This window comes from Haliotis cracherodii, unplaced genomic scaffold (genome assembly GCF_022045235.1).
Source record: "Haliotis cracherodii isolate W230 unplaced genomic scaffold, xgHalCrac1.p SCAF_6, whole genome shotgun sequence".
In the NCBI taxonomy this organism is placed as follows: domain Eukaryota; kingdom Metazoa; phylum Mollusca; class Gastropoda; order Lepetellida; family Haliotidae; genus Haliotis; species Haliotis cracherodii.
The window spans coordinates 60796637-60822532 of record NW_027266319.1 but is presented as its reverse complement, the minus strand read 5'-3'; the positions used below and the strand labels follow the sequence as shown (position 1 = coordinate 60822532).

General features: G+C 40.8%; 1 protein-coding gene across 2 annotated transcripts; it reads right to left on the bottom strand.

The window, feature by feature from the left end:
- Nucleotides 1-7967: 7967 nt before the first annotated feature.
- On the bottom strand, nucleotides 7968-24560 carry LOC139444920 (uncharacterized protein YegU-like). Of its 2 annotated transcripts, XM_071225938.1 has the most exons (10): nucleotides 24472-24560; nucleotides 24226-24350; nucleotides 21700-21825; nucleotides 17857-18006; nucleotides 15676-15819; nucleotides 14280-14434; nucleotides 13060-13213; nucleotides 11791-11949; nucleotides 8914-9044; nucleotides 7968-8726 (listed from the first exon to the last, which is right to left on the bottom strand). In XM_071225938.1, exons 2-10 carry the CDS (start codon nucleotides 24235-24237, stop codon nucleotides 8636-8638), a joined length of 1122 nt encoding a protein of 373 aa, XP_071082039.1. In that variant the 5' UTR covers nucleotides 24238-24350; nucleotides 24472-24560; the 3' UTR covers nucleotides 7968-8635. The 2 variants fall into 2 exon arrangements, with proteins under 2 accessions (XP_071082039.1, XP_071082038.1); XM_071225937.1 differs by having other exon boundaries at nucleotides 24226-24552.
- Nucleotides 24561-25896: the final 1336 nt, after the last annotated feature.

Below are 25896 nucleotides of genomic sequence, written 5' to 3'. Positions count from 1 at the left end.
CCTAACGATCGAATCAAAAAGTATGCGAGGTATGGCAATCTGTAATGGGAGAACATGTACACTTAGTGGTCGTTAATTGGTTTTGTTTTCGTGAGAATATTCAGAAAATACTCAACTTAACCATCCTGACTTGTCCGACATTGCCGCGATCGGATTGTATTCAGGGTGTGACCATTATTTAATACAGGAAAATATTTTTAAAGCTTGTAAATTTATCAACATCCTCAAAGAGGCTATACATAATGTTGACATCTTATATGCGGAAATAGACGACTCGTCGTCGTTAGTTATCGTATACAAAAACACCCCTCGTGGTTTATTCTCCCTGTTGTGTTTTATTGTAAGATAAACAACTCCCTCTGGTCGGTTTTCTTTTACATTTTAATTTGCTTTCAGAACATTCGGATCTTTTAATTATATAGCTTAATCTTTACCCAAAAAAATGCGGAACTTATATTTTATTATTTTTCCATAAATTGACTGTAAACGGTGTAGATGCAAACAATTCCCTCTGTGTTTGTAGGCGCCCTCTGGGAAGGAAGATGCTTTACAGACCAAGACGGGCAAGGTAGGATCAAGGCATTTGCGACCGGTGAAGATTCCGGGGTAGAATAGGTCTTTAGCAACCCATGCTTGCCGTAAAAGGTGACTATGCTTGTCGTAAAAGGCGACTAACGGGATCGGGTGGTCAGGCTCGCTGACTTGGTTGATGCATGTCATCAATCCCACTTGCGTGGATCGATGCTCATGATATTAATCACTGGATTGTCTGGTCCAGACTCGATTATTCACAGACCGCCGTTATATATCTGGAATATTGCTCAGTGCGGCGTTAAACAAGAAACAAACAAACAAAACATATCATGTAGATGGAAACGTATCAGTTTAATTTTATAATGATATTTGGGTTATTTTACTACACTTTGCTAAGCCCTAAACAATATCACTTGACGATAATTTAAAGGCGTTGGCATTGTTTTATAAGTTATGATTCAGAATTACATCGCATGATTATTTAAACTTCCCTTTTGAAATTGTCGATGACAAAAGTAGTGTTGGGTCGTCAACGTCGATACGCCAATGATTTAAACGACCCCACTCTGTTGCAGTATTCCAAGGCAGAAACGACACTGACGGATGCAGTGAACGCACTCGGAAGTAAGGATTATACATCATACATTTTACGCCTGGAAACAAATTAAATTAAGCGCCACGAATCCTTTTTTTCATATATCCAGAACTTCCATTTATTTTTTGGATATATCTACATGTCACATTGATCTCATTGAAAACCGAGGGGCGGTCGGGTAGCCTAGTGGTTAAAGCGTTCGCTCGTCACGCCGAAGACCCGGGTTCGATTCCCGACATGGGTACAATGTGTGAAGCACATTTCTGGTGTCCCCCGCCGTGATATTGCTGGAATATTATATTGCTAAAAGCGGCGTAAAATCATACTCACTCACTCGTTGTTATCCGCACCACTGACACCTTGTGCAGTTGGTAGGAGAATGTTTGTCACTCTTGAGAGATGCAAAATTAATATTGGGATCATATCATAGGATATAAAGACAGACAATAAGCAAATGCAAGAGACGTTAAATAACTATTGTCGTGGATCATTTACAATACATGTCATCAGAGAATCGATTTTTGTTACTGTATTTCAGTATTGGTATGTAACCTTGTAAACAAAAGTCAATGTGTTTTGTCCTAACATTTAAAAAGGATACGATTTCAAAAAGTACTACATTATTTGGTAAAATCTACAAAGCTGTGGCTAAGCTTTTCCCAGTCGTATATAATTGCACTTGTTTGTAACGTGTATACTGTATTGGATGATATAGCCACCAATTCGGTGTTAGAATTGTTACAGCAACATATACAGGTCGTACGAGGCGGCTGAGTGGATAGGTTGGTCAGAGCCTGGCACTATAGTAAAACCAACTGATCGCTGCTTGCAAAAAAACATTCACTGGATTGTCTGGTCAAGATTCGATTGATATATTTGAATGCTATATATATACTAACGTAAAGATGTACTATAACCACTGATAAACATATAGTTCAGACTTTAATAAATAGCGAATGAACTCTTATAACAAGACCGCCTCCGTGGTCGAGGGGTAGAGCGTCCTCGCGGAGAGCGGAAGGTACTTGTTGTTACCCTGTCTGGCGCTCGGCATTAAGGGGCTAAAACTGTTCGGCTCGGAGTCAGTATACTGTGTCTGAGTGGGGTATTCATGTTAACCTGCAGCATGGTATCTCAGTGGTGAGCTAGCACTATAAATCGGCATCACTCGGACTGGTACAAGTAGCCACACACAGGTGCATGCACGTCGCTATATAAGTGCAATAATCTTGGGCGGGACGTTAAACACCCATTTCACCTCACCTCACCTCACCTCACCTCACCTCACCTCACCCCACCCCACCTCACCTCACCCCACCTCACCTCTAGTAAGAAGCAATAAATCCCCAGCAATGATTTCAGTGTTTATACTTAGAAAATGTCTAAATATACGCATATATATGTAATTGTTGTATCCTTTTTTTAGAATACGTGAGTACACAACCCCAGCTTTTAGCATGTCTGCCAACACGTTGATACTTTCTGGACTGCATTGCAGCACGACTTCATTTAACTGAACGTTTGAGCTAAACAAAGCGTTTAGAAAATTGTATTTGTATTTCCTTGGTCCAGGGGCAGTATATCAATGATGACGGGTTTAAGAAAAAATGGTAAACACCTGCCCTGAGATTGACTTGAGATTAGTGTATAGTTTTACACAGGTATATATAGTGAACATTGATGAATTCGTCCTCACATAACTTGATATGTTGACTTCAGTACATCCCTTTTCTTCAATGTTGTACTATGATACTGGTGTTGGCTATATATATTGTAGCTGCTAATTTTAAAAACCCTTGTGGCTGGTATATTGGTGAATGTGTTGCTCAACAATTTACAAACAAACAATTTACAAAACTCCTTTCTACAGGTACCTATCAGGTGGGACTCTAGCAATAGGTTGTAGAACTCATCAGGACTGCTCTCTGAAGGTGACCGGTGTCTCTTACTGGGTGCGACGTTCAAATAGACAACAAAGAAACACATAGAAGTATTACATTAAATTTTGAAGAAAGCTGGAGAGACATTTATGGGAAGACTATTATGTGTGGATTTGTTTTGGTTTTTTTTTGTCTTAACTTTATATTCCAACGGAACAGAAATGTTAATGTTAAGCCTATCATATATTGGTATGTTTTACTAGATAGGAATTGATTTTCAGTACACCCCTCTTCTTTTCCTTTTCAGAACGAGACAAATACCGAAGCAGCAATGGAAACTGTTCTGCAAATAGTAGGTTCACGTCAAGGTTGTGCACTCGTCTAATGTCTGTTAGCGTCTTTTCGGAGTAAAATGACTTGAGTGGCACCTTACCTGAACCGAAGGTTCATAAAATTGGGTAATAAAGGTCTGATTAGTATTTATATTTACTAGTTAATTAATTTATTCAATAATTTAGTAGGGGGCACGGGTGGCCCAGTCGTCTAAGGCGCCGCGATTCGCTGTGCAGAGTTGCGTCCCGTGGACACGCCAGAAACCTATGATTGTGGGTTCGAATCCCGGTTCGCCCCGATTATGTTTCTAGGTTTGTCAGCACCATACCCGTGCTCGTGGGTTTCACCGAAGTGATAAACGTCTGAGACCTGCATTACTTCGGACTTTCCTCCCACATTAAGCTGGCACGCCGCGATATAACTGGAATACTGTTAAAAGCGGCGTTAAACACAACTCACTCACTCACTCACTCACTCAATAATTTAGTAATACCGCGCCCAACAATCAGGCAAGACTTACAGCGGGAATATTGCTGGTTGTGAAGTTAAACATCAAACAAAGGAAACAAAATTATTGTCTTTTTATATAACCCGATCCTGGGAATATTCCAGATTAATATTTGTCTTTGACCCTTTTGCAGGTGGCAGTTAGTCACATAAAATACTGCAGCGAAGTGGAAGCCGCGAAGAAGGGGCACTAGGAAGGGCATGTTCTTCTGTGTAAACCTGAGTAAGTAAGTTTTCTTTTACCGCTGTTTCGAATACTGTGTCATGTATATCGCGACATATTAGCCCGAGGTGATGCAGGTCTTCGACATTTACCACATTAGTGAAAACAACACGTTCATGGGCATGGTGTTGTCACACCCAGAAACACAATCAGGACCTTCAGAGAATAGAACTCACCTTGATGGGCGTGGCAAAAGGAGTGTCCACCTGGGTACTTGCTGGCAGCCCCCTTGGGAGTCCAGATTAGAACAGCCCCCAGGCAACCCACTCTAGTTAAAGCTACCCAAAGATCTGAGGACATTCCATTACAGGTCAAGTCATAACGACCATGTATCTTTCCAAGGTCAAGGACATCTTTGATGCTCTTCCAAAACACGGTTGCTTCAGTTCCAGTTTCTGTTGCTCTCACGAAGTTGTCTTAAATAAGATCCCGATCTGGAAATTATGTTTTCGGATAGGAAGTGCATGGCATGATACGAGTTTGAGAGCATTTAGTGAATGGTAGTTAAGAAGCATCTGTTTCTGTTTTTGCAAGTGATTGAAAACACCTGTAGTTCTAGACAGTCATGTGTCTGCGCTCTGAATCAGTGCATAGTTGTGACATGGGTAAAGGGGGTACTAGGGAATTGACTGATTGGGTGACCCGTCACCGCTGTTGTATGAAGAGTAGGACTTATGACCTCATACATGTTTTCCTTATTTTGCAGAATACCATGTCAAGTTCTTGAATTCGTGTTCTTGAATCTGTAACCTGAATAAAAAAACAGGCACATTTCTTTCTGTAGTTGTGTTTGCATTTTCTCATAAAATATCGCCCTAGCCTACAGTGTCTCGTACATACATTTACATGAGCATTGAATGAGCGGGTGGGCGTTAACTTTAATTGTAAGACGTAGAACAACCTGCTCGTTTGCACTTGTGTTAATCAGGTACAGTTAAGGCATTTTGATAACAGCTATGTTGGCCTATCGCTTTTCACTGAAAAGTTCTCAGAGCCGTTGTCTGATTTTTAGCGTTCTTTTTTAAACACATTTTATTTACCAAAGAAGACAAGTGACAGTTAATAGAAGTCTTCCTCCGGCTGAAGATTTGGTTAGGTGGTTGATTCCATAATGCTTATTGGCATTTAGTTACATCTACGTCACATTTGGCTGCTTCACATTTGAAGTGAGCAGACGGAGCCCAACACTTAGATTAAGTTTAAGCAAAGACACTGCACCCTTACAAGGAGCCCCGCATCCCAAAACTGTCTGATTACATCATTAACTGCATATCCGTTTTAAACCGTGTAATTATAGAGGAACCGCTGAAAATGAATCCATACTCACGAGTAAGTAGTTAGTTTTACGTCGCTTTTAGAAGAGGTGAGGTGAGATGAAATTGGATTTAACGTCGCGTCCAAGATTATTGCACTTATATAGCGACGTGCATGCACCTGTGTGTGTGGCTGCTTATACTAGACCGGACTGATGCCGATTTATAGTGCTAGCCCACTGAGATACCATGCCGCAGTTTACCATGAATACCCCACTCAGAGCTCCGAGCCGACCAGTCCTTGTTTTAGCCCCTTAATGCCGAGCGCCAGACAGGGTAACAACAAGTACCATCTTTTAACGTCTTTTGGTATGACGCGGCCGGGGATCGAACTCCGGACCTTCCGCTCTCCGGGCGGACGCTCTACCACTAGACCACGGAGGCGGTCCGCTTTTAGAAGAATTCCAGCCTCACTTATCTCGGTCGGTAAAACTAGCAAAAGGGTTTTACACATGGTACTCATAGAGAATCGATCACTTGTTGTTAGAGCGACGAGCCAGCACTCTTAACCGTTACGTGTGGTCAGGCTCGCTGACTTGGTTGATGCATGTCATTGTATCCCAATTGCGTGGATCGATGCTCATGATGTCAATCACTTGATTGTTTGGTCAATACTCGATTTTTTACAAACCGCAATAATATAGCTGGAACATTTCGGAGTGCGCTGTTAAACAACAAACAAACAGAACAAAAAACATTTAACCTATCCACAGCCACTCAGTTCAGGGTAAGAGTGTCCAGTGCGTTTCCTCCAGCATCCGCATTGAGTGAAAGTCAGATCACATTTAGTTGGCCGAGAGACTCGCCTACCGTAAATTCTTGAATAGACGCCTGCTTTGAATGTACGCCAGGTCTAACAGAGTCGCGAAATGCACATACTTTCTCAGGCATTACATACCATTTTAGCAAGTTTAATATAAGTTTAATAAGTTGAGAATATGTTTGGTTAATAATAATAAATTTGTTACTATGTGCCATTTATCTCCGAAGGAACTATGTTGTTCACGTATTTGGGGGTGGTTTGTCCCTACGGTTTACGGTTCTAGCAGTTAGTTGGAGAATAGAATTCTCGCAAAAAAGCTTGAATTATATAATAAATAGAATATCCAACGATGGTTGTCAAATGGCGTAGGATTTGATCATTTTCTACGCCAACAGTGAAATCAAATCAATTCTAATCCAAAAACGTATTATTTTGTCAATCACCATTAAGTATCATCAATATATCCTCATCCTTCGGAAGGCAAATATGGCTGCAATAATGCAGATGCGACGTTATATCGTAAGTCACTCACACAGTTATATCTTTGTTGTATCTCTCTTTGTTGTATCTCTCTTTGTTGTATCGCGTTGGCATTTTGTTCATAGGAGATAATCGCCCAACAATTCCACTGTGACGGTGAATTTCTGTCGTTGTTTGACTTACACTATCCAAAAACGAAGGAACCAATGCTTGAAATTGGACCACCTGTCTAAAAACATGTTTCGCTGCTTCTCTACATCTTTTACAAGGCAAATCTAGACCTACTGCTGCTGTCTACCCAGCATTAGGTGTTGACAAGCCTAGGCCCGACGTTACTCCCTAAACAGAACCCGCGTTTTAGTTCTATCCTCAACCCGCTGTTTCTCACAAACCATGACCAGCCGTTTCTCCGTTCTAACAGAACACCCTATTTCTCACAAACAAAGACCAGCCGTTTCTTCGTTCTAACAGAACACTCTATTTCTCACAAACAAAGACCAGCCGTTTCTCCGTTCTAACAGAACATCCTATTTCTCACAAACAAAGACCAGCCGTTTCTCCGTTCTAACAGAACACCCTATTTCTCACAAACAAAGACCAGCCATTTCTCCTTTCTAACAGAACACCCTGTTTCTCAAAAACAAAGACCAGCCGTTTCTCCGGTCTAACAGAACACCCTATTTCTCACAAACAAATGCCAGCCATTTCTCCGTTCTAACAGAACACCCTGTTTCTCACAAACAAAGACCAGACGTTTCTCCGTTCTAACAGAACACCCTGTTTCTCACAAACAAAGACCAGCAATTACTCCGTTCTAACAGAACACCCTATTTCTCACATACAAAGACCAGCCGTTTCTCCATTCTAACAGAACGCCCTGTTTCTCACGAACAATGACCAGTCGTTTCTCCTTCTAACAGAACGCCCTGTTTCTCACGAACAATGACCCGCTGTTTCTCTGATCTAACAGAATGTCCTTTCTCTCACCATGACCAGCCGTTTCTCCGTTCTAACAGCACGCCCGGTTTCGCACGAACCTGATGCTATTCCATTTCTCAATATCGCCCGTCGTTTCTTTCTGAACAGAATCCATTTCTCACAAACCCATATCCGTCGTTTATCCCCATTTAACCCCAACTCTTTCTCACAAACCCTGAGCGGTCGTTACTATGATTCTAGTCCCAACTCTTCTCACAAACCTGAACCCGCTGTTTCTCTGGACATTTAAGCAGACAATCCCCAACCCATTGTTTCTGAGAAATCAGAGCCATCTGTACAGATTAAAGAAAAACAAATACAGGATTCGAAGAAAGCATGTAAATTGTAATATCCAAGTAATATATCACAGACAAAACTGCAAGCTGTCATAATTCAACTTTGAAAAAAGCTTAAATTAAGGGTCGAAAAAAAACAAAAGTAGTGTTTAGCATAGCTGACAATCAGTTTTGGCACATATAACACTGTATTTACTGTCCTTATGCATTTTCAGTTACACACATCTATGACATATACCTTATATGCTATCTATATATAACACAGAAACTTAAAAAATATTTAAAAGTTACAAAAGAATATAAATGAATTAATCCAACATCCCTGAAAAGACAACTTTAAAATAAAATCATGAAACGAAAACAACAAATATTGTAATATAAATGTAATTAATTGAACAAGAATCTAATGAGGTACACATCTTCATACATACATTATCCACTAAAAATGTAAACAACAAAAACCGAACTTAAGTAACATATACACCACATCAACGTACAAGGACAACAAGTATTTTGTCAACTGGAATGCAGGAGGCATGTGGGGCATTTCCAATGGTCTGCCCCTAACCAGGATACGAGGTTAAGTAGGTATCCTAAAATGTGCACCTCACATAAACACATCAAGTTCAAAGGGAATCCAACCACTGGAATGAGTCATAGATTTCTGAATAAACAAAGCTAAGTAGTGCTTAGAATACTAGCCTCATAAGTACAGGGGATAAATAGGCAGAAATCAACTTGTTATTGTAATTGATGGTATTTGTGATGAGATGTTCTTTCCATTTGAAGTGCTTCCCTTCATATTTTGCAACACGTTCAGGTATCTGCAAAATGATTGGAGAATGAGTATATACATGGCGGCGGTTATGTTTTAGGCAATAAAAATTCATCTTATTAAGCTGTAATCACTTTCAATGTTTAGAGGAGTTGATATTTTCCAACAAAAAGATAGATAATAGAAACTGTTTACCAAAACGCTCATTAATTAATTCGTTGGAACATGTAATTTACCTTTCTATTTTCTCATCTAGCCAGGCTTTGTGCTTCAGCTTTGACACCCACGAAACCGGAAGCCCAGACATTCCCAACTTACAGCCCAAGAGAGCTCCGGCTACAGCGCCATTGGTGTCAGCATCACCTCCCTATAGAGATGAAATAATAAGAAGCATTATAGATTAGTTAAAGATGCATCATCGGGGTACTGTTAAAAGCAGTTTAGAACGGTACTTTAGTGGATAAACCTAAATGACACTACTCGTAGAGGTAAAAACGGGCATTTTCGGAAACCCGAGAGACTAAGGATGATAATCGCGGGGAAATTAGAAACTACGACAAGCGGATCTGTATTCGGAGTTTCGGCGCCTTAGACTTCTGGGCAACTAATGTCCAGATTGGACAGTTAAAAATAGAGCCAAATGGCCCTGTATCTCCATTGACTTGTAGACACTCCAGCCATCATTGGTACAAAAACATCTATGTTGACGTTAAAATAATTTGGTGAGTGAGTGAGTTGGGCTTAACGCCGCTTTTAACAGTATTCCAGTTATATCACTGCGTGTCAGCTTAATGTGGGAGGGGAAGCCCGAAGTGATGCAGGTGTCAGACGTTTACCACTTCGGTGAAACCCACGAGCATGGGTATGGTGCTGACAAACCTTGAAACATAATCGGGGCGAACCGGGATTCGAACCCACAATCATAGGTTTCTGGCGTGCCCAGGGGACGCAACTCTGCAAAGCGAATTGCGGCGGCTTAGACGACTGGGCCACCCGTCCCCCCTTAAATAATTTGGAGCGAAAGATTCTGTGAAAATGAAAATAAAGTATTCTGCAACATCGTTCTGGACAATGATGTATGGTTCAAATACTGATGCCTTGAACGAACTAGGATCTTCTTTTGGTCATTATATACACATCAGTTTAAGCCCTGTACCGAGTGGTTCCTAAGAACAAGATCTGTTTGCAAAATTTAATTTGAAACTTCAAAATAAAATCAGGCAAGGGGTAACTGGCACATTTAAACATTTTAAAAAAAACGCGGCACATTGACAGTTTGAGCCTTGATGAACTTGTTTTGCTATTTTCTCGATATCCAAAGGTGAAGGATGGTCTCTGGACCATCCTCCCCCAATGTTGCTCGAACAATTTCCTTTCCTTTTTTTTCGGTTTCCATAGCAAATATATGCCAAAACCTACTGTATGTATGCAGAATATTTCATGAAACATTGAGGCATGCTAGTTTGCGGTGGCGTCTAAGATGTGGGTGTCTGATTTTACACCTACTTTTATTTTTAAGGGCAACATTCATAAAATTTACTAATATTGAAAAAAAAGTTACGCCTCACTATTAATTACACCAATACTAACTTGCAACACATTTTGAAAAAAGATGGCCGATTGATAGCCATTAACTGTTTCTAAATATGGCATTGAGGTGACCATGTTTGAAAATGGCTTAGTATTTTGAGAGCAATGTTTTGAGACAGCATAGCTGGGACCATTCATGCAAAGTTCCAGCTCCATTGGCCTTTTAGTTTCAGAGGAGTTTCAACAAGAGGACAAAGTCATCAATATCCCCCGCAATGGTAAATACTTATCATGAATAATATACACCTCGACAACGTATCACAACACCAAGATGTTTGATAATGAGAAAAGCGAAACAAAAGCAACCAAAAGTGTTAGTTGATTTAAAAAAGATGTTAGTAACATTGTACCCATGTCACAGTTGAATGATAAATAATATAAGTCAATATAGGCGTAGCCACCCTATACACAGATCACATCCGCAAGACGTCTCCTCAAGCTGAAAATCAGACGTTGCCATTCCTGATGCAATGCATGGGTCAATTCTTGGGGGATTCTGTACTAGGGGTGTCCCTGGCTCTAACCATACATCCCAGCTGATCCCAGAGATGCTCGATTGGATTCAGGTCAGGGCTTCGAGAAGGATAAGGCAGGGTATGAATGACGTTCTGGAGATGGTCAGTCCCCGCTCATGCTCAGGGGGCGGTCAGGTAGCCTGGTGGTTAAAGCGTTTGCTCGTCACGCCGAAGACCCGCGTTCGATTCATGACATGGGTACAATGTGTGAAGCCCATTTCTGGTGTCCCCCGCCGTGATATTGCTGGAATATTGCTAAAAGCGGCGTAAAACCATACTCACTCGTGCTCAGACAGTGTCGTCCATGAAGATAGGACGTGTGGCAAGTGCATGGTTATCAAAATGAAGCACAACAAAAGCGTTCAATATGGTATCTTGGTACCCTTGAACATTTAATGTCCCCTGAGCTGTGACCAAATCAAGTTTACAATCAAACAAATTTTGACGAGGTGTATATATGAAACATGTTGCCATGAAAACAGAAAATATCATTTAAAAAATCCCAAACCATCAAAAGGAACCAATTCACAATTAGACCTGTCTCTGTGCCAAGTTTTTTAAAGCGATTTTGTAACGTTTTCAAGGTAAGCACCGGAAACAAGGACTACCACCATTTACAGCCTAGATACTTTTAAAAAATCCCAAACTTGTCAAAAAGCACCAGTTTCCCACTTGGCCTATTAATGTACTAAATTTGGTGAAGAAATATTTACAGTTTTCAAGATCTGCTCAGGAAACGAGATCTAATGCCATTCAAAAGCCAAAGCTGTTGTGATGGCAACTTGAAATATATTTGTTTTAATGCCAAAATATCAAAAGGCACCATTTCAATACTAGACGTATTTGGTGAAAACATATGGTACAGTTTTCAAGATCTGCTCGGGAACGAGCCTTACCGCAATTTTCAGCTTAGTCAAAGTTGTCAAAAACTCGGTAAAATTTATTATTTATCATTTAGTGTACATGTAATGGTCAAGACTAAAGCCTGTTATACCCACTTATACCAACCTCCATAACAATTGTCTGCAGTGCATTCCTGAAGTCCTTCTGTTTCAGTGCCCAGAACCCGCAGCCCAGACACTTGTAGGTGTAGCCGATCTTTCGATGTTCATCAAGATGTAGGTTCTTAATCTTCTCACATTCCAGATACGTCTTCAGCATCTGTTTCTATAGAGTGAAACACTATTCAATAGCACAACGTAAATTCTAACGGTGGCGGTGAACACTGAAGTAAATACTGCACACAGTGAGATTGATTTAACTATATGTTGCATACTATTGTCAGTCTTAGTTCAATACAGCATTCCCCATGAGTCATTTTTATGTCATCTTCCTGAGGCAAGGGAGTTAACTGACTTTAAAAGTTCAGTTTCCACCCTTGCCGAACTAGGCTGGAATTCCTGGGCTCAATCGTAGCGCCACAAGTGGCTATTACGAGTTATGTACCTTATAAGCCTCTCTAGTATCACTTGCATTTATTTGACACAGTCAAGACGATCTGATCGATATTCAAGATCTATATTAGGATAAAACGGGTCTTAAACGTGAAAAGACTCGGAAAATATATGTTGACAACGAGTTGGCAAGCAGGTGCTTTGCAAATCATGCAATCGACCGAAATCTCCGTGACAGTTTACTAACCGGATTTCGATTTTTTTGTGCGCGATTTTTATTGGACTATGCATAGACTCATCCAGCCAAAATGTAACTCCATAATACCAGCCAAGTTCGGCAAGGGTGGAAAATAGTCAGTTAACTCTCTTGACTCGGGAAGATGTCTTTATGCAAAGTTCAAGGGGTCATAATCGGGTTACTATAAAAAAAACACCTTAACACGACATGGGGGGAGGAGGGTTTCGAATCCAGGATTAGCCACGTCTGTAAAATGTCATTACCTTAACCCTGCTCGTGGGTTTCTCGTACATGGTAGGCGGCTGTGCTTGTCGTAAAAGGCTACTAAAGGGATCGGGTGGTCAGGCTTGCTGACTTGGTTGATGCATGTCATCGTATCCCAATTGCGTAGATCGATGCTCATGATGCCAATCACTGGATTGTCTGGGCCAGACTCGACAATTTACAGACCACGTCATATAGCTCAAATATTGCTTAGTGGGGCGTTAAACAACAAACAAACGAACAAAACGTACATGGTCAATGTTTACGACTAACATCACTTCAGGATTTCCTCCCATATTAAACTGACACGCCTTGATTTAACTGAACACTGTTCAAAGCCGCGTTTAACTCACTCATGCATGACCTGGACGCGTCACTCACCTGGTCATCTGTCTCCAAACATTTGGACGCAATCTGGAAGCAGTCTTCTATGATCTGCTGGACTTTGTATTTGCCGTTCTTCTTCATGTGTTGCGGTTCTCTCTTCAGCATCATACTGATCGCGGCAGACACAGCGACGGTTGACGCCTGGCATCTAACAAAGCCAAACCAGAACTGAAACGTTGGCCATTCGACATAAATATACTCTCTCAAAAATAGAAACATGTCAATGCAGACTGTCAGTCAAACACTGAAAATATCATTGATATCGGAAATTCAGTTTGTGATGACGCCGACCATACTGCCTACCACATGGAAGTAAGCAATCAATTTAACTTTGTCGCCACTTGGCTGTTACATCATGACAGACGTTCTTTCCCACCGGATCCTGACACTACAAAGGTAAGCAATGCCAGACAATGAGGTGTGTAACCTTTGGCCACTAAACGTACCTCAACCCAAAGATTAAGAAGTCGTTCGATGAAAGTCGTCAGTCTTGAGTGCATGTATCGATGCATATGTTGCTCCCATACTAATTGGTTTACAATCCCACTTTACTAAGATCCTTTATTCCGACACGAAGATCGCATCAGGTGAACCCTGAGCCAGCTATGACGCCAAATCTATCTGAAGAATGCATTGGTTTCTTAAAAAGATTTGGCTTTGTTTCCATTATCACCTCGATTCGAAAATTTCACTCAAAAATAAACTGCCACGGAACGGAAACATAGTACCCTCAAAAGTTCGGGTGCAGATGTTGTGGCGCTCAGAAACGACAGGATGTCTAAAATAACCACAAAACTGAAATAGCGCGCATCATGTCTTCGCATTCGTATCAGCCCGGTTTCAATATGCTTCTCTAAGATGCTTCGTGAACTCGTACCAAGAACTTAGAAGCCTGAACGCTGACAGGCCTATAAGAAAATCACTTGACACGACCTCCTGGAGATGTGTTGGATCTTCACGCATAGTATCTCAGTAGAACATCTTATTCAAATGAGAATGTTTGGTTTCTTTCTGTGGGTTTTCATTTGACATACGAGTATGAATAGTTATTCCAAAGATTTTAACTGTTTTATTTGACCGACAATCGTACAAGAAACTAACAAAAGTTGACCCATACAGATTTCAAAACTTACTTTGAATATACAAACAATCGTATTGAAGAGAGCCTCATTGAGAACTGTGATGGAGGAGCACAGATCTAAGCATTAACTAACCTTGGATCGTAATGGGTCGTTTTACATATAGCAATGGCATTATCAGCCACGGCGTCAGTGTCCCAGTACTGGTGTATCCCCAGAATTGACGTCCTCATGACAGCGCCATTAGGGGCAATGTCTCTTCCACGTTGCACCCATACACGTTGCGCCACCTAGAGAGAGTAAAGAACACTACATAATTTGACATGTTAAAAAATGTTCCCAAAACATTATCAAACCATATCATCATCATCGGGGGGGTGGGGATCCTTGAGGTTAAAGCGTCCGTTCGTCTCGCTTAAGGCCTGGGTTCCATACCCCATTTGGGTACAATGTGTGAAGACCATTTCTGCTGTCCCCCGCTGTGCCATTGCTGGAATAATACTGAAAGTGGCGAAAAACTCACCTCAATCACTCACTTATCATCATGATAATGCAGAATTGTGTCACAAGGGATCCATGAAGTAAACAATATGTAAGTTACAAATTAGCTGAAAACAATATACACTGAGCAGAGCTCGAGATATCTGCGTAAAATACGTATTAACAAAACTGAAACACGCAGACAGATCAAATCATAGCGTATCAAATACGCAGCAAAAACTACAAATACGCTACTAAAATACTATAAATGCGTATATTACAACCATCAGATAAAACGATTGCCCATATCACAACTGTTAGATAAAATGATTGTGTATCAGCCGATCGTGAAATTCACTTACTAATTGAAGAAACAGGTGGATCAAAAAATTTGAATACCATCAACGTGTGGATACCCAATCAAAATTAAACACCTGGGTAAAATACGCAAATTACCAAAAGCTTATCAAGAGAGCTGCTGCACATGTATTATCAAGCATATAATATTTCCATTTCATTATAATTTTTTTATGTACATTGTTGAAACATAAGACTGAATGGCACCCGTGAAGATCCGGGGTAGAATAGGTCTTCAGCAACCCATGCATGCCATAAAAGGCGACTATGCTTGTCGAAAGTGGCGACTAACAGGATCGCATGTCATCGATCCCATCGATGCGCATGATGTCAGTCACTGGATTGTCTGGTCCAGACTCGATTATTTCCAGACCGCCGTCATACAGCTGTAATACTGCTGAGTGTGTCGTTAAACAACGAACAAACAAATGTCACCATATCATAACATATGATGTGAGGGAATGAATGGCGTTCCAGCATGTGTCGCAAAGTGTCGCAGATCAAAGTTTACCACTTTGGTGAAACACATGAATATTGGTACCGGTGCTGACGAGCCAACGTTCGTCCTCGGAGCGAATCGTGGATTCGTATCAGCTGTTTGCTGATGCTCTGCCAAACCAATTGCGCATTTGTCCACGGGACCTTGAAGCACGAGCATTTGTTATTGGGGATCAATCCTTGATACTATACTCACTGCGTGCGCCTCTTTGGGGTAGTCGTAGTGGTTGATGACCTCACAGGTGGTTGCGCCGATGCCCATGCCGCCAATATCAGACAGCTCTTGGAAGCCAAACATGGACCATTTCTTTAATTTCCCGCCGAAGTCAACTGGCTGTACCTGTGTGTATAGGTAGGAGGTCGTAACATAGATATTAGCTGTTTATCAGTATCCATAACATAGAGAGGAAAATATCTCACCTGTCCAACATTATCTACACGATACTGTAGAGGGAAAATAGCTCACCTGTCTATCATTATCTATAAGAGACTGTAGAGGGAAAATATCTCACCTGTCCATCATTATCTATACGATACTGTAGAGGGAAAATATCTCACTTGTCTATCATTATCTATAAGAGACTGTAGAGGGAAAAGAGCTCACCTGTCTATCATTATCTATAAGAGACTGTAATGTGAAAATAGCTCACCTTTCTATCATTATGTATTAGAGACTGTAGAGGGAAAATATCTCACCTGTCTATCATTATCTATAAGAGACTGTAGAGGGAAAATAGCTCACCTGTCTATCATTATCTATAAGAGACTGTAGAGGGAAAATATCTCTCCTGTCTATACAATACTGTAGAGGGAAAATAGCTCACCTGTCTATCATTATCTATAAGAGACTGTAGAGGTAAAATATCTCTCCTGTCTATCATTATCTATAAGAGACTGTAGAGGGAAAATATCTCTCCTGTCTATCATTATCTATAAGAGACTGTAGAGGGAAAATATCTCTCCTGTCTATCATTATCTATAAGAGACTGTAGAGGGAAAATAGCTCACCTGTCTATCATTATCTATAAGAGACTGTAGAGGGAAAATATCTCACCTGTCTATCATTACCTATAAGATGCTGTAGAGGGAAATTATCTCACCTGTCCATCATTATCTATAAGATGTTGTAGAGGGAAAATATCTCTCCTGTCCATCATCATGTATACAATACTGTAGAGAGAAAATATCTCACATGTCCATCATTATCTATAAGAGACTGTAGAGGGAACATAGCTCACCCGTCTATCATCATCTAATAGAGACTGTAGAGGGAAAATATCTCTCCTGTCCATCATCATGTATACAATACTGTAGAGAGAAAATATCTCACATGTCCATCATTATCTATAAGAGACTGTAGAGGGAACATAGCTCACTCGTCTATCATCATCTAATAGAGACTGTAGAGGGAAAATATCTCTCCTGTCTATCATTATCTATAAGATACTGTAGGGGTAAAACATATCACCTGTCTATCATTATCTATAAGGCTGTATAAGATAGTCGGAGATGCGAACATGCTCTCGCAATTTGATGACGTCGTATATTGGACGAAGGTATTTTTGAGAGGGGAGTGTCTAATGAGTTGCTCGCCATAGATGAAGCTGGACAACTCAGATAACCTCGGTGGCCGAATGATTGTATCCAAAAAAGGGAGAGATATGGCACCCAGTATTGGGAGAAAAGGTACAGATACTTGATGTGATGATTGTGAGAATGTGAGGTGAAAACCCACCAGTGAATAAAACAGACTTGTCCGACATTGACAAGGTCGGATTCCATTGAGGGAGTCATCATTATTTAAATACGGGTAACTAGTTTTAAAGCTTGTACAATTTATCATCATCCTTAAAGAGGCTGTTCATAATGTTGATATATCATATAAGCAGATAAGAAATAAACGACTCGTGGTCGATGTTTATCTTACAATAAAAAACTGCAGGGATAATAAACCACTCGGGACTGCGCCACTCATGATTAATTCTCCCTGCAGTGTTTTATTGTACGATAGACAATTCCCACTCGTATATTTACATAGAAAAGGTATATCTCATCTATCCCTCAGTATCTATAAGCAGGAGATTATCTCACCTGTCCATTATCTATAAGAGGGATATATCTCACCTGTCCATCATTATCTATAACAGAGTGTTGAGGGAGTATATATCTCATTTTTCCATTATTATCTACAAGAGGGAATATACCTCATCTGTCCAACATTATCCATAACAGAGTGTTGAGGGAGTATATATCTCACCTGTCCAGTATTATGTACACGAGGGATATGTCCCACCTGTCTATCATTATCTATAACAGAGTGTTGAGGGAGTATGTATCTCACCTGTCCAGTATTATCTACAAGAGGGATATATCTCACCTGTCCATCATTATCTATAAGAGACTGTAGAATGAGTATCATCTGGTCCGTGTCATCCGTCCAGTCTCCCTCCTCCCATCGTGTTCTGTGCATGTCTGGACACAGCTGTTTGTGTTCCAGCTCCAGTTGTTTTGACACCTTACCGAAATACTGGAAGAAGGGAAGGACATTTCACGAAGGTGTCGGACAGCAGGCCATCGCGGTACATTCTGCCGCGTAGAGCTGGGACGGGGAACTCGGGTACACGGGTCGGGTGGGTCCTAAAGAGGACTCGGGTACCCACAGGACTACCCGGACCCAAAGGTTAGTGAGTTGATATATTGTTTCATGACAAAATTATCGAAAACTCTATGGTTACACTACAAGTCACTAATGTTCCAATTTCTTTCTGACAATGCACCCATTCCTTCTGACTTTTATATGTTTGAATAAAGATAAAACTCCATGCAGTAAACTTCAGTGTATGCATGACCAGATCATTTTACACATGTATCTAAATACATTTTGCCAGGGCTACAGTCAAACTTTTCCAAATCGGACAGTGTGTAGCTGTCTCTAAATATCTACAACGGGTACTCGGGTAGGGTCGGGTAATAGGGTGGAGGGTACCCGGGTAGTAAATTTGGACTCATCCCAGCCCTCCGGCCATGTACATCAAACTTTGTAATGCCGTGATTCTACTCCAGGAATATTTCACCTTAGGATGTTTTTCAGCTGACACACACAGAGCAATCCTCAACATCCCTATTCCTGATTTTACGTACATAATAAACAACTATATACAATTACGACACAAGTAAATCACATATTGGATCATCATGCCATATCACAGTTCCCGGTCTTGTTGCCATGGCTTATTTTATTTTAACCGTAGTACTCGTCAATACACTTTTCCTTTTGACTTGGAAGAGAAGGTTGTCATAAGAGGCAACTAACGGAATCGGGTGGTCAGGCTCGTTGATGAATGGCATGGTATACCAGGTGCATAGATCGATGTTCATGATGTCAATCACTATATTGTCTGGTCCAGATTTAATTATTTACAGACCGCCGTCATATAGCTGGAATATTGCTGTGTGTGGCGTTAAACAACAAATAAACATAAGTTTGGGTATACTGTAACCTTAGGTTCCGGGTACTTTACCCTTCTACCTATGGTCACTTCTACTTATCAACTACTCCTTGGTTCTAGGGATGATGTAGCTCTCTTTCAAAATCACAAGTCAGATGGTTTGCTCCAGTCCTTTTTATTTATGATAGAGTTAATCATAAATACACACACATGGTCCTCAGATATATTCTTGTTGTTGCCTGATATAAATACAACACGTTCCTAGATGATGGTTGAAGAGCCTGATGGTTTTTCTGATGAACGTTAACTCTACTTCTTTTCTGTCTCGGGATCCCCAAACCACAGTGAACCGTTCTGTTCAGCTGTATGTTCCCGACTCCCCGCACCACTCTCGGACAACCAACAAAATACTATCGATGATAATTTTAACTCCTCCCACCAAAATAGTATTTGACGTCATGTGAAACGAGTCCTAACGCTCACCTCCATATGAACCCCAATTTCCGTTCCAATCAGTTTTTCTATCAAGCCCTTCTTAACCAAACCTTCAGCTAATTTCCTAAATTAATGGTCAAATCCTTGGTCAACCGAATATACCCTCAACTCTAAACAACCCTAGATGTAAACCCAATACTCTGCCAGATTGGAAGGCGCCGAAAAGATTGTGATTCAAATGAAGCTTGTTATTTAGACATTCAAGTCAGTAATAGCTTGCAGAAATATTTGATCACATCCGGATCCTCCGACCCTTACACTACAAGACCGTATTCTACCAATTTCCTCAGATTAATGAAAAGCCATCTCTATCACTCAAGAGAAGCAAAATAAATAATCATATGCCCTGGGGGTTATGCCCTCACCCCGTACGGTCACTTCTCTCATATGCATCCATATTCTACCCAAAAGCTCAATTTAGTAAACTACATTTTAAGTAAATACTAAAAACCCTTTTTCCAAAATACCCTGGTTATAATACAATGCACCTACACATTCCCAATGGTAATATTTTGACGTCAAAGATGTCCTACATTTCCAGAATTTAAACCAAAATCGAAGAACATATTAATTTAAACACCTGGCTTGTAACTCCGCACCTGTTGACTGTCAAACCACTGCACAACCTCTCAGTCAAGGGGGCCACATTAGAAATAGTTTATGTATTAAGGTTTGTTTATGTAAATATTGTATGTCCGTTTCAGTCACTTTTGTCAGCCGGGATACTTTAACATGACATTGCATTCAAATAGAAAACAATTATTTCCTCCTTATTCGGGAGTGGTGTATTTGTAATTTATTCCCATACTTTTCTCTGCGAATCTGCCAATACACTAACAGATCCGCACATGATAACACCTCGGGGCTGCCACGAGTAATTGAAATTGTATCGGTCGGTACGTTGGTAGCAGCCAGCTTTCAAGCTTGGATGCGTTTACGGTTGGATATTTTGGACGATTCACGGAATAGCTAGCGATATACGTGAATACGTTGTTCACAAAAGTGACAAAATGATAATGCTGGGATAGAAGGTTATGTCAAGTCTCTGCGGCAGATCGGCATAATAGATATATTTCGGATACTAAAAGTTGTTCCTGGGGATATCATACCGAAGATGCTTATTATTACGTCCAAGTTACAACATTCTTCAAAATGAAATGTATTTTTATCAACATGGTTACTCTTTACGAACAGTGCTATACCAAAATTTGTATTTGAGTGAGGCAGATCAAATCCAAATGTTATATCTGTCTAAAACTTCATTTTAAAAACTGGCCGACTTTCAGTTAAGTAAATGAATTGATTATTACAAAGGGCAAGTATATTTATCATATCTAGATTGGCTTGTATATTTAGGAAAAATACCTACTATGTTTACAATTTAAAGCAAGGTTACCTGTTGAATTTGAAACCTACAGGGGTTATAGTGATTTTACACCTCTGATTGACCAATCAAAATCAAGTATCAAACCAAATTTATGGTAAAATTGGTGTTTACATTAAGTGAGTGAGTGAGTGAGTTAAAATTTAACATCGCATCTTCATTATTTCAGCCATATAGCGACGAGAACAAGTTGATATATATACAAACGAGTCATGAATACAATGTTTACATTGACGTCCACTGATGCATTAATTGTATCATGTATAATGTTTCTTGGGGGGGTATCATGCTTAAATCAGATATTGATAAGTGCGGTGTTAAACTACTAACAACGACCACCTCAGTTGGGTCACGATGACCCTCACTCAAAAGGTCACCGAATCTGTCGACACGTTCCATTAGGTCGCTTCCGATGACAAACATAGGCAACTGGGGACCATTTGTAACTTGAAATTTCCACGGCATAACTCTCTATTAATTACGCTGTAGGTGTATCTCCTAATTATCCTCCGCCCAACAAAGTTGGCGGGGGATATAGAAAAGGGCTCTGTCCGTCCATCCGTCACGTTTCGTTTCCGGAGCATAACTCAGAAACCGTTCAAATTTTTTTTCATGAAACTTTACAGGTCTGTCAGGTACATGCTGAACTGGTGCCTTTTGCTATTTAGAGATTTTAGAAAATTTTATTTTTTACGTTTCCATGACAACAAGATGGACTTAGGTTTCAAACTCTTCTTTTTTTTTACAATTTCCATGACAAGTTCCACCTCGGCTAAAAAAAGATTCGGGTTTGTTTAGATTTAATTATGTCATCAATTCTGCAACAGGGGCGGGGGATATATAGTCAACTCTTGTTGAGTATTGTTAGCAGCTGACATTTCTGGACACTCACCACCCCTGCCTCTCGCTTTGTGAGGAACTCTGTCAACAGCCCGATAGCATCCCCCACAGCCTGACCGTACAGAGTCGCCAGGATCTGGTCCCGGGGGTAGCCTTCTGTAGCCTCGGGGATGGGTTCCTGTAAATTGTTGTTAGATATGTATAATCACGCAGTTTAGAAACACTAAGATTTATTTTTACCTTTCGGTTTATTGTGAAAAATAACGACCGGTGAGTCCGGAAATACAGAAAATGAAATAAACTTTAACCGAACACAGTATTGATTATAAAAAATTCCCGCTAGAAATCTTAGGCATTATGTACATGGGAGGCTACTCATGCAGCCCACTTGGGGGCGATTGTTGTTAGCCTTGTGGTTGAAGCGTTCGTTCGTCATGTCGAACGAGAAGCTGTACTCGGAATATCGATCGCAAACTTAATGATGTAAGGAGAGCTAGGAGGCTGCCAACCCCCCTTTTGGTGCGTCGGATGTGGGGTCTTTTAGAGAGTATTCAGGACGCAAATACAAACGTATTGGGTACGCAGATTCAACATTTACAAAAAAAATTGGTGAACGTTAAAGATCCTTCATGTTATTTCGGAGTTAACAATTAGACGGTATTCGGGATTCAGGGCGTAAGGGTCCGCATCCACAGCTATGCAGATGCTCACTTGTCTAAAGAAATGTTTTGGGTGATATTGCTGGAATACAAAAGCTGATTACAAACACACTATACTTCAAACGGGCGGTGGGTTAGCCTCGTGGACAAAGTGTCTGGTCGCCAAACGTCTTGTTCGATTCCCCACATGGGTACAATATGTGAACCCCATTTCAGATTTGCCCCGCCCTGATATTGCTAGAATATTGCTAAATGCGGCGTAAAAACCTAATTCACATGTGGAATTTAATAATGTCAACATACTCAACGAAAAATGAAACTATACAAGTTTGAAATTTGGCTTTTCATTGATGTGTTTTGTCTGGTGTTTCATAGTGAAAAACTGTTATCAAAAACACAACAATTAAAGCACAATGCAATAGGAAATCATGAATGTTGCATTCATCTGTATGATCCTGAAGAATAATAACGTGAAAATATCTGCGGTACTAACAACCACGCCGTGCTGGGTGAACACTGCAGGACTGATCAAATGTTCGTGTATTAACACCAACAAAATTCACAAGGAAAGGAATCTGACACTCAGAAAAAATGCCCCGGCATACAGCCGTCAGTGAGTGAGTGAGTTGGATTTAACACTGCTTTAAACAGTATTCCAGTTATACCACGGCGTGTCAGCTTAATGTGGGAGGAAAGCCCAAAGTGATGCAGGTCTTAGACGTTTACCACTTTGGTGAAACCCATGAGCAAGGGTATGGTGCTGACAAACCTAGAAACATAATCGGGGCGAACCGGGATTCGAACCCACAATCATAGGTTTCTGGCGTGCCAAAGGGACGCAACTCTGCACAGCGAATTGCGGCGCCTTAGACGACTGGGCCACCCGTGTCCCCATGCCCACTAGAAGGAAGTCACCGTGGTGCTCAGACTGTGTTGGATCACGGCGTGTCAGCTTAATGTGGGAGGAAAGCCCGAAGTGATGCAGGTCTCAGACATTTACCACTTCGGTGAAATGGTGGTACGGGTATGGTGGTGACAAACCCAGAAACATAATCGAGACAAACCGGGATTTAAACCCACAATCATAGGTTTCTGGCATGCCCAAGGGCCGCAACTCTGCACAGCAAAACCCAGCGCCTTAGACGACTGGGCCACCCGTGCCCCAAAAGTAAAAACGAAATATTGCCAGTGGTCGGTCGGCTCTATGTAATTCATGCACGTAAGGGTGGGTGAAATATCGTTTGGGCTGCCGGGGGTTACATCTGGGTAGTTATATCTGAATACTCGCTATATAGATATACCCCTTCTGTTCTGATGACATCATGTAAGCTGTCGATTACACCGCAAGATGTTTCAGAACAGTAATGAGAAAAGATGCAATTAAAATCAATACCAAATTCATTCAAATGGACATAGGGTGTTAGAGCACGCCAGGGTCTGGTCTTCTTGGGTAGCCCATGTATCTGTCCCTCCGCCGTAACATGGGTGCAATGGTGGTTGGGTGGTGTTAAATATCCTCACTCACTGACTCATCCGTGAAGATCCGGGCTACAAAAGGTCGTCAGCAGCCCGTAAAAGGCGACTATGCTTGTCGTAAGAGGCGACTTACAGGATCGGGTGGTCAGGCTCGCTGACTTGGTTGATGCACGTCATCGTATCCCAGTTGCGTGGATCGATGCTCATGATGCAATCACTGTCCAGAACCTTTGGTCCAGACTCCGGTATATACAGACACCATCATATAAGTGGAATATTGTTGAGTGTGCCGTTAAAATAACAAACAAACACACAAGACGCTCACCGACTCAAATCAATTTTGTGACAAATGCTTAATTGAATGTAAGTCTAATGTTACAAGCTAGTTTGAACCCTATAATAATTAGGTACACATGCGTACTAAAAAATCATGGAATACTCACCGCCCCAGCCATGTTGATAGTTGTCCTTGAGTTTTATGGCTGTTAAAAAGACAACTCAAAATGCTTCGTATGTTCCGCAATGTTTGACACTAAGTCTTGACAGCTCGTCTGTTGACAGCGAAATTCTAAAAATAGAACAACACGAATTTCGGTCATTGTATCCCTTATAGATCTACACGTCCGTTACATGTCAAATATTAGTTCATAGGAAAGTGATTCACTTTCTTGTTGTCCATGTTGCACAACCTTTGAACATCGACTCGTCACAGTTCACTTGCCCAATAAAGGCGTGATCACAAAACAGGAAATGACTTCGTCTTCCTGAACTTCGATGAGTTCATCTGCCAAGGGAGGTAACTGTGCTATACTACTCTTTTCTAACAGATCTCTAACATGATCTCGTTACATAGGTTTGAATCATAGAAATTTAGAAATGTTTTAACAAATGATTTATCACTTGAAATATGCTTTTGCACCTAGTTTCTCGTTTAATGATGTTATTTTACCGTTAAAAGATTTTCAATAAAGCGCCCTATCGTATCATGGTTGTTTATTGTTTACGTCGATTTCAGCAATACTCCAACTGTATGCGCATTCGTAAATTCCTATGTTTTTGAGCGGTGCAATATAACGGTATTTATAACGGCGGCCTCAAGTATATAAATCTGGACCTGAACATCTACTCCAGTAACCGAGTCTGACCACCCACCCATAAACTAGCATAGGTAGACTAACATCTAGTCTCTGAAATGAACACATCTTACATAAAAAAAACCGTTGTTCAGTTATCTTAATAAAATATAATAAAAAGGAGCCCAGTGACTCTCTTCATTTTCAGATACTGCAGTGATCTAGACTTGCCAAACATTATAGACTTGCATGGGCTGTATTTGATATATATTTGTATCATGGTCTGTAAGACAGACTATAGCATAGGCTGCTCGGGGTCAGTTCAACACGTGAATCACCACGAGTGGCGTCTTATCTAGGAGGGGCACGGGTGGCCCAGTCGTCTAAGGCGCCGCGATTCGCTGTGCAGAGTTGCGTCCCTTGGGCACCCCAGACACCTATGTATATATGATTGTGGGTTCGAATCCCGGTTCGCCCCAATTATGTTCCTAGGTTTGTCAGCACCATACCCGTGCTCGTGGGTTTCACAGAAGTTGCAAACGTTTGAGACCTGCATCACTTCGGGCTTTCCTCCCACATTAAACTGACACGCCGTGATATAACTGGAATACTGTTAAACCCAACTCACTCACTTTTTATCCTATACATTTAAATGGTATGAATGAAGTATATAGTATTTTTTTTCAATTCGTTCCTCCCACTTTAAGCTGACACGCCGCCATTTAAACTGGAGTTCGACCTCGAAGCATGTATTCATTGATTATTTTCGAAATATTATTATTTTTCGAAATAGTTTTAATGAACAACGAGGTTGGTATTTTCCCTTACAACGTAGAATCAGCTACAAGGTTACACCATTGATAGCAGTAGCGTGGCGTGGGTGAGTCGGGTTTGACGCTGATATGTCACAAAAAGAAACTGATTTGAGTGGGTGAGTGGTTTCTTTGTTTGTTTGTTGTTTTACGCCGCACAGAGCAACATTCCAGCTGTATGACGTCTATCTGTAAATAAACGAGTCTGGACCAGACAATCCAGTGATTT

Coding starts and splice junctions, on each gene's coding strand:
- LOC139444920 (XM_071225938.1), bottom strand. Junction 14,435..15,675: donor ACCCCAAAGAGGCGCACGCA/GTGAGTATAGTA, acceptor TACTCTCTCTAG/GTGGCGCAACGTGTATGGGT. Junction 11,950..13,059: donor GTTTGGAGACAGATGACCAG/GTGAGTGACGCG, acceptor TTCACTCTATAG/AAACAGATGCTGAAGACGTA.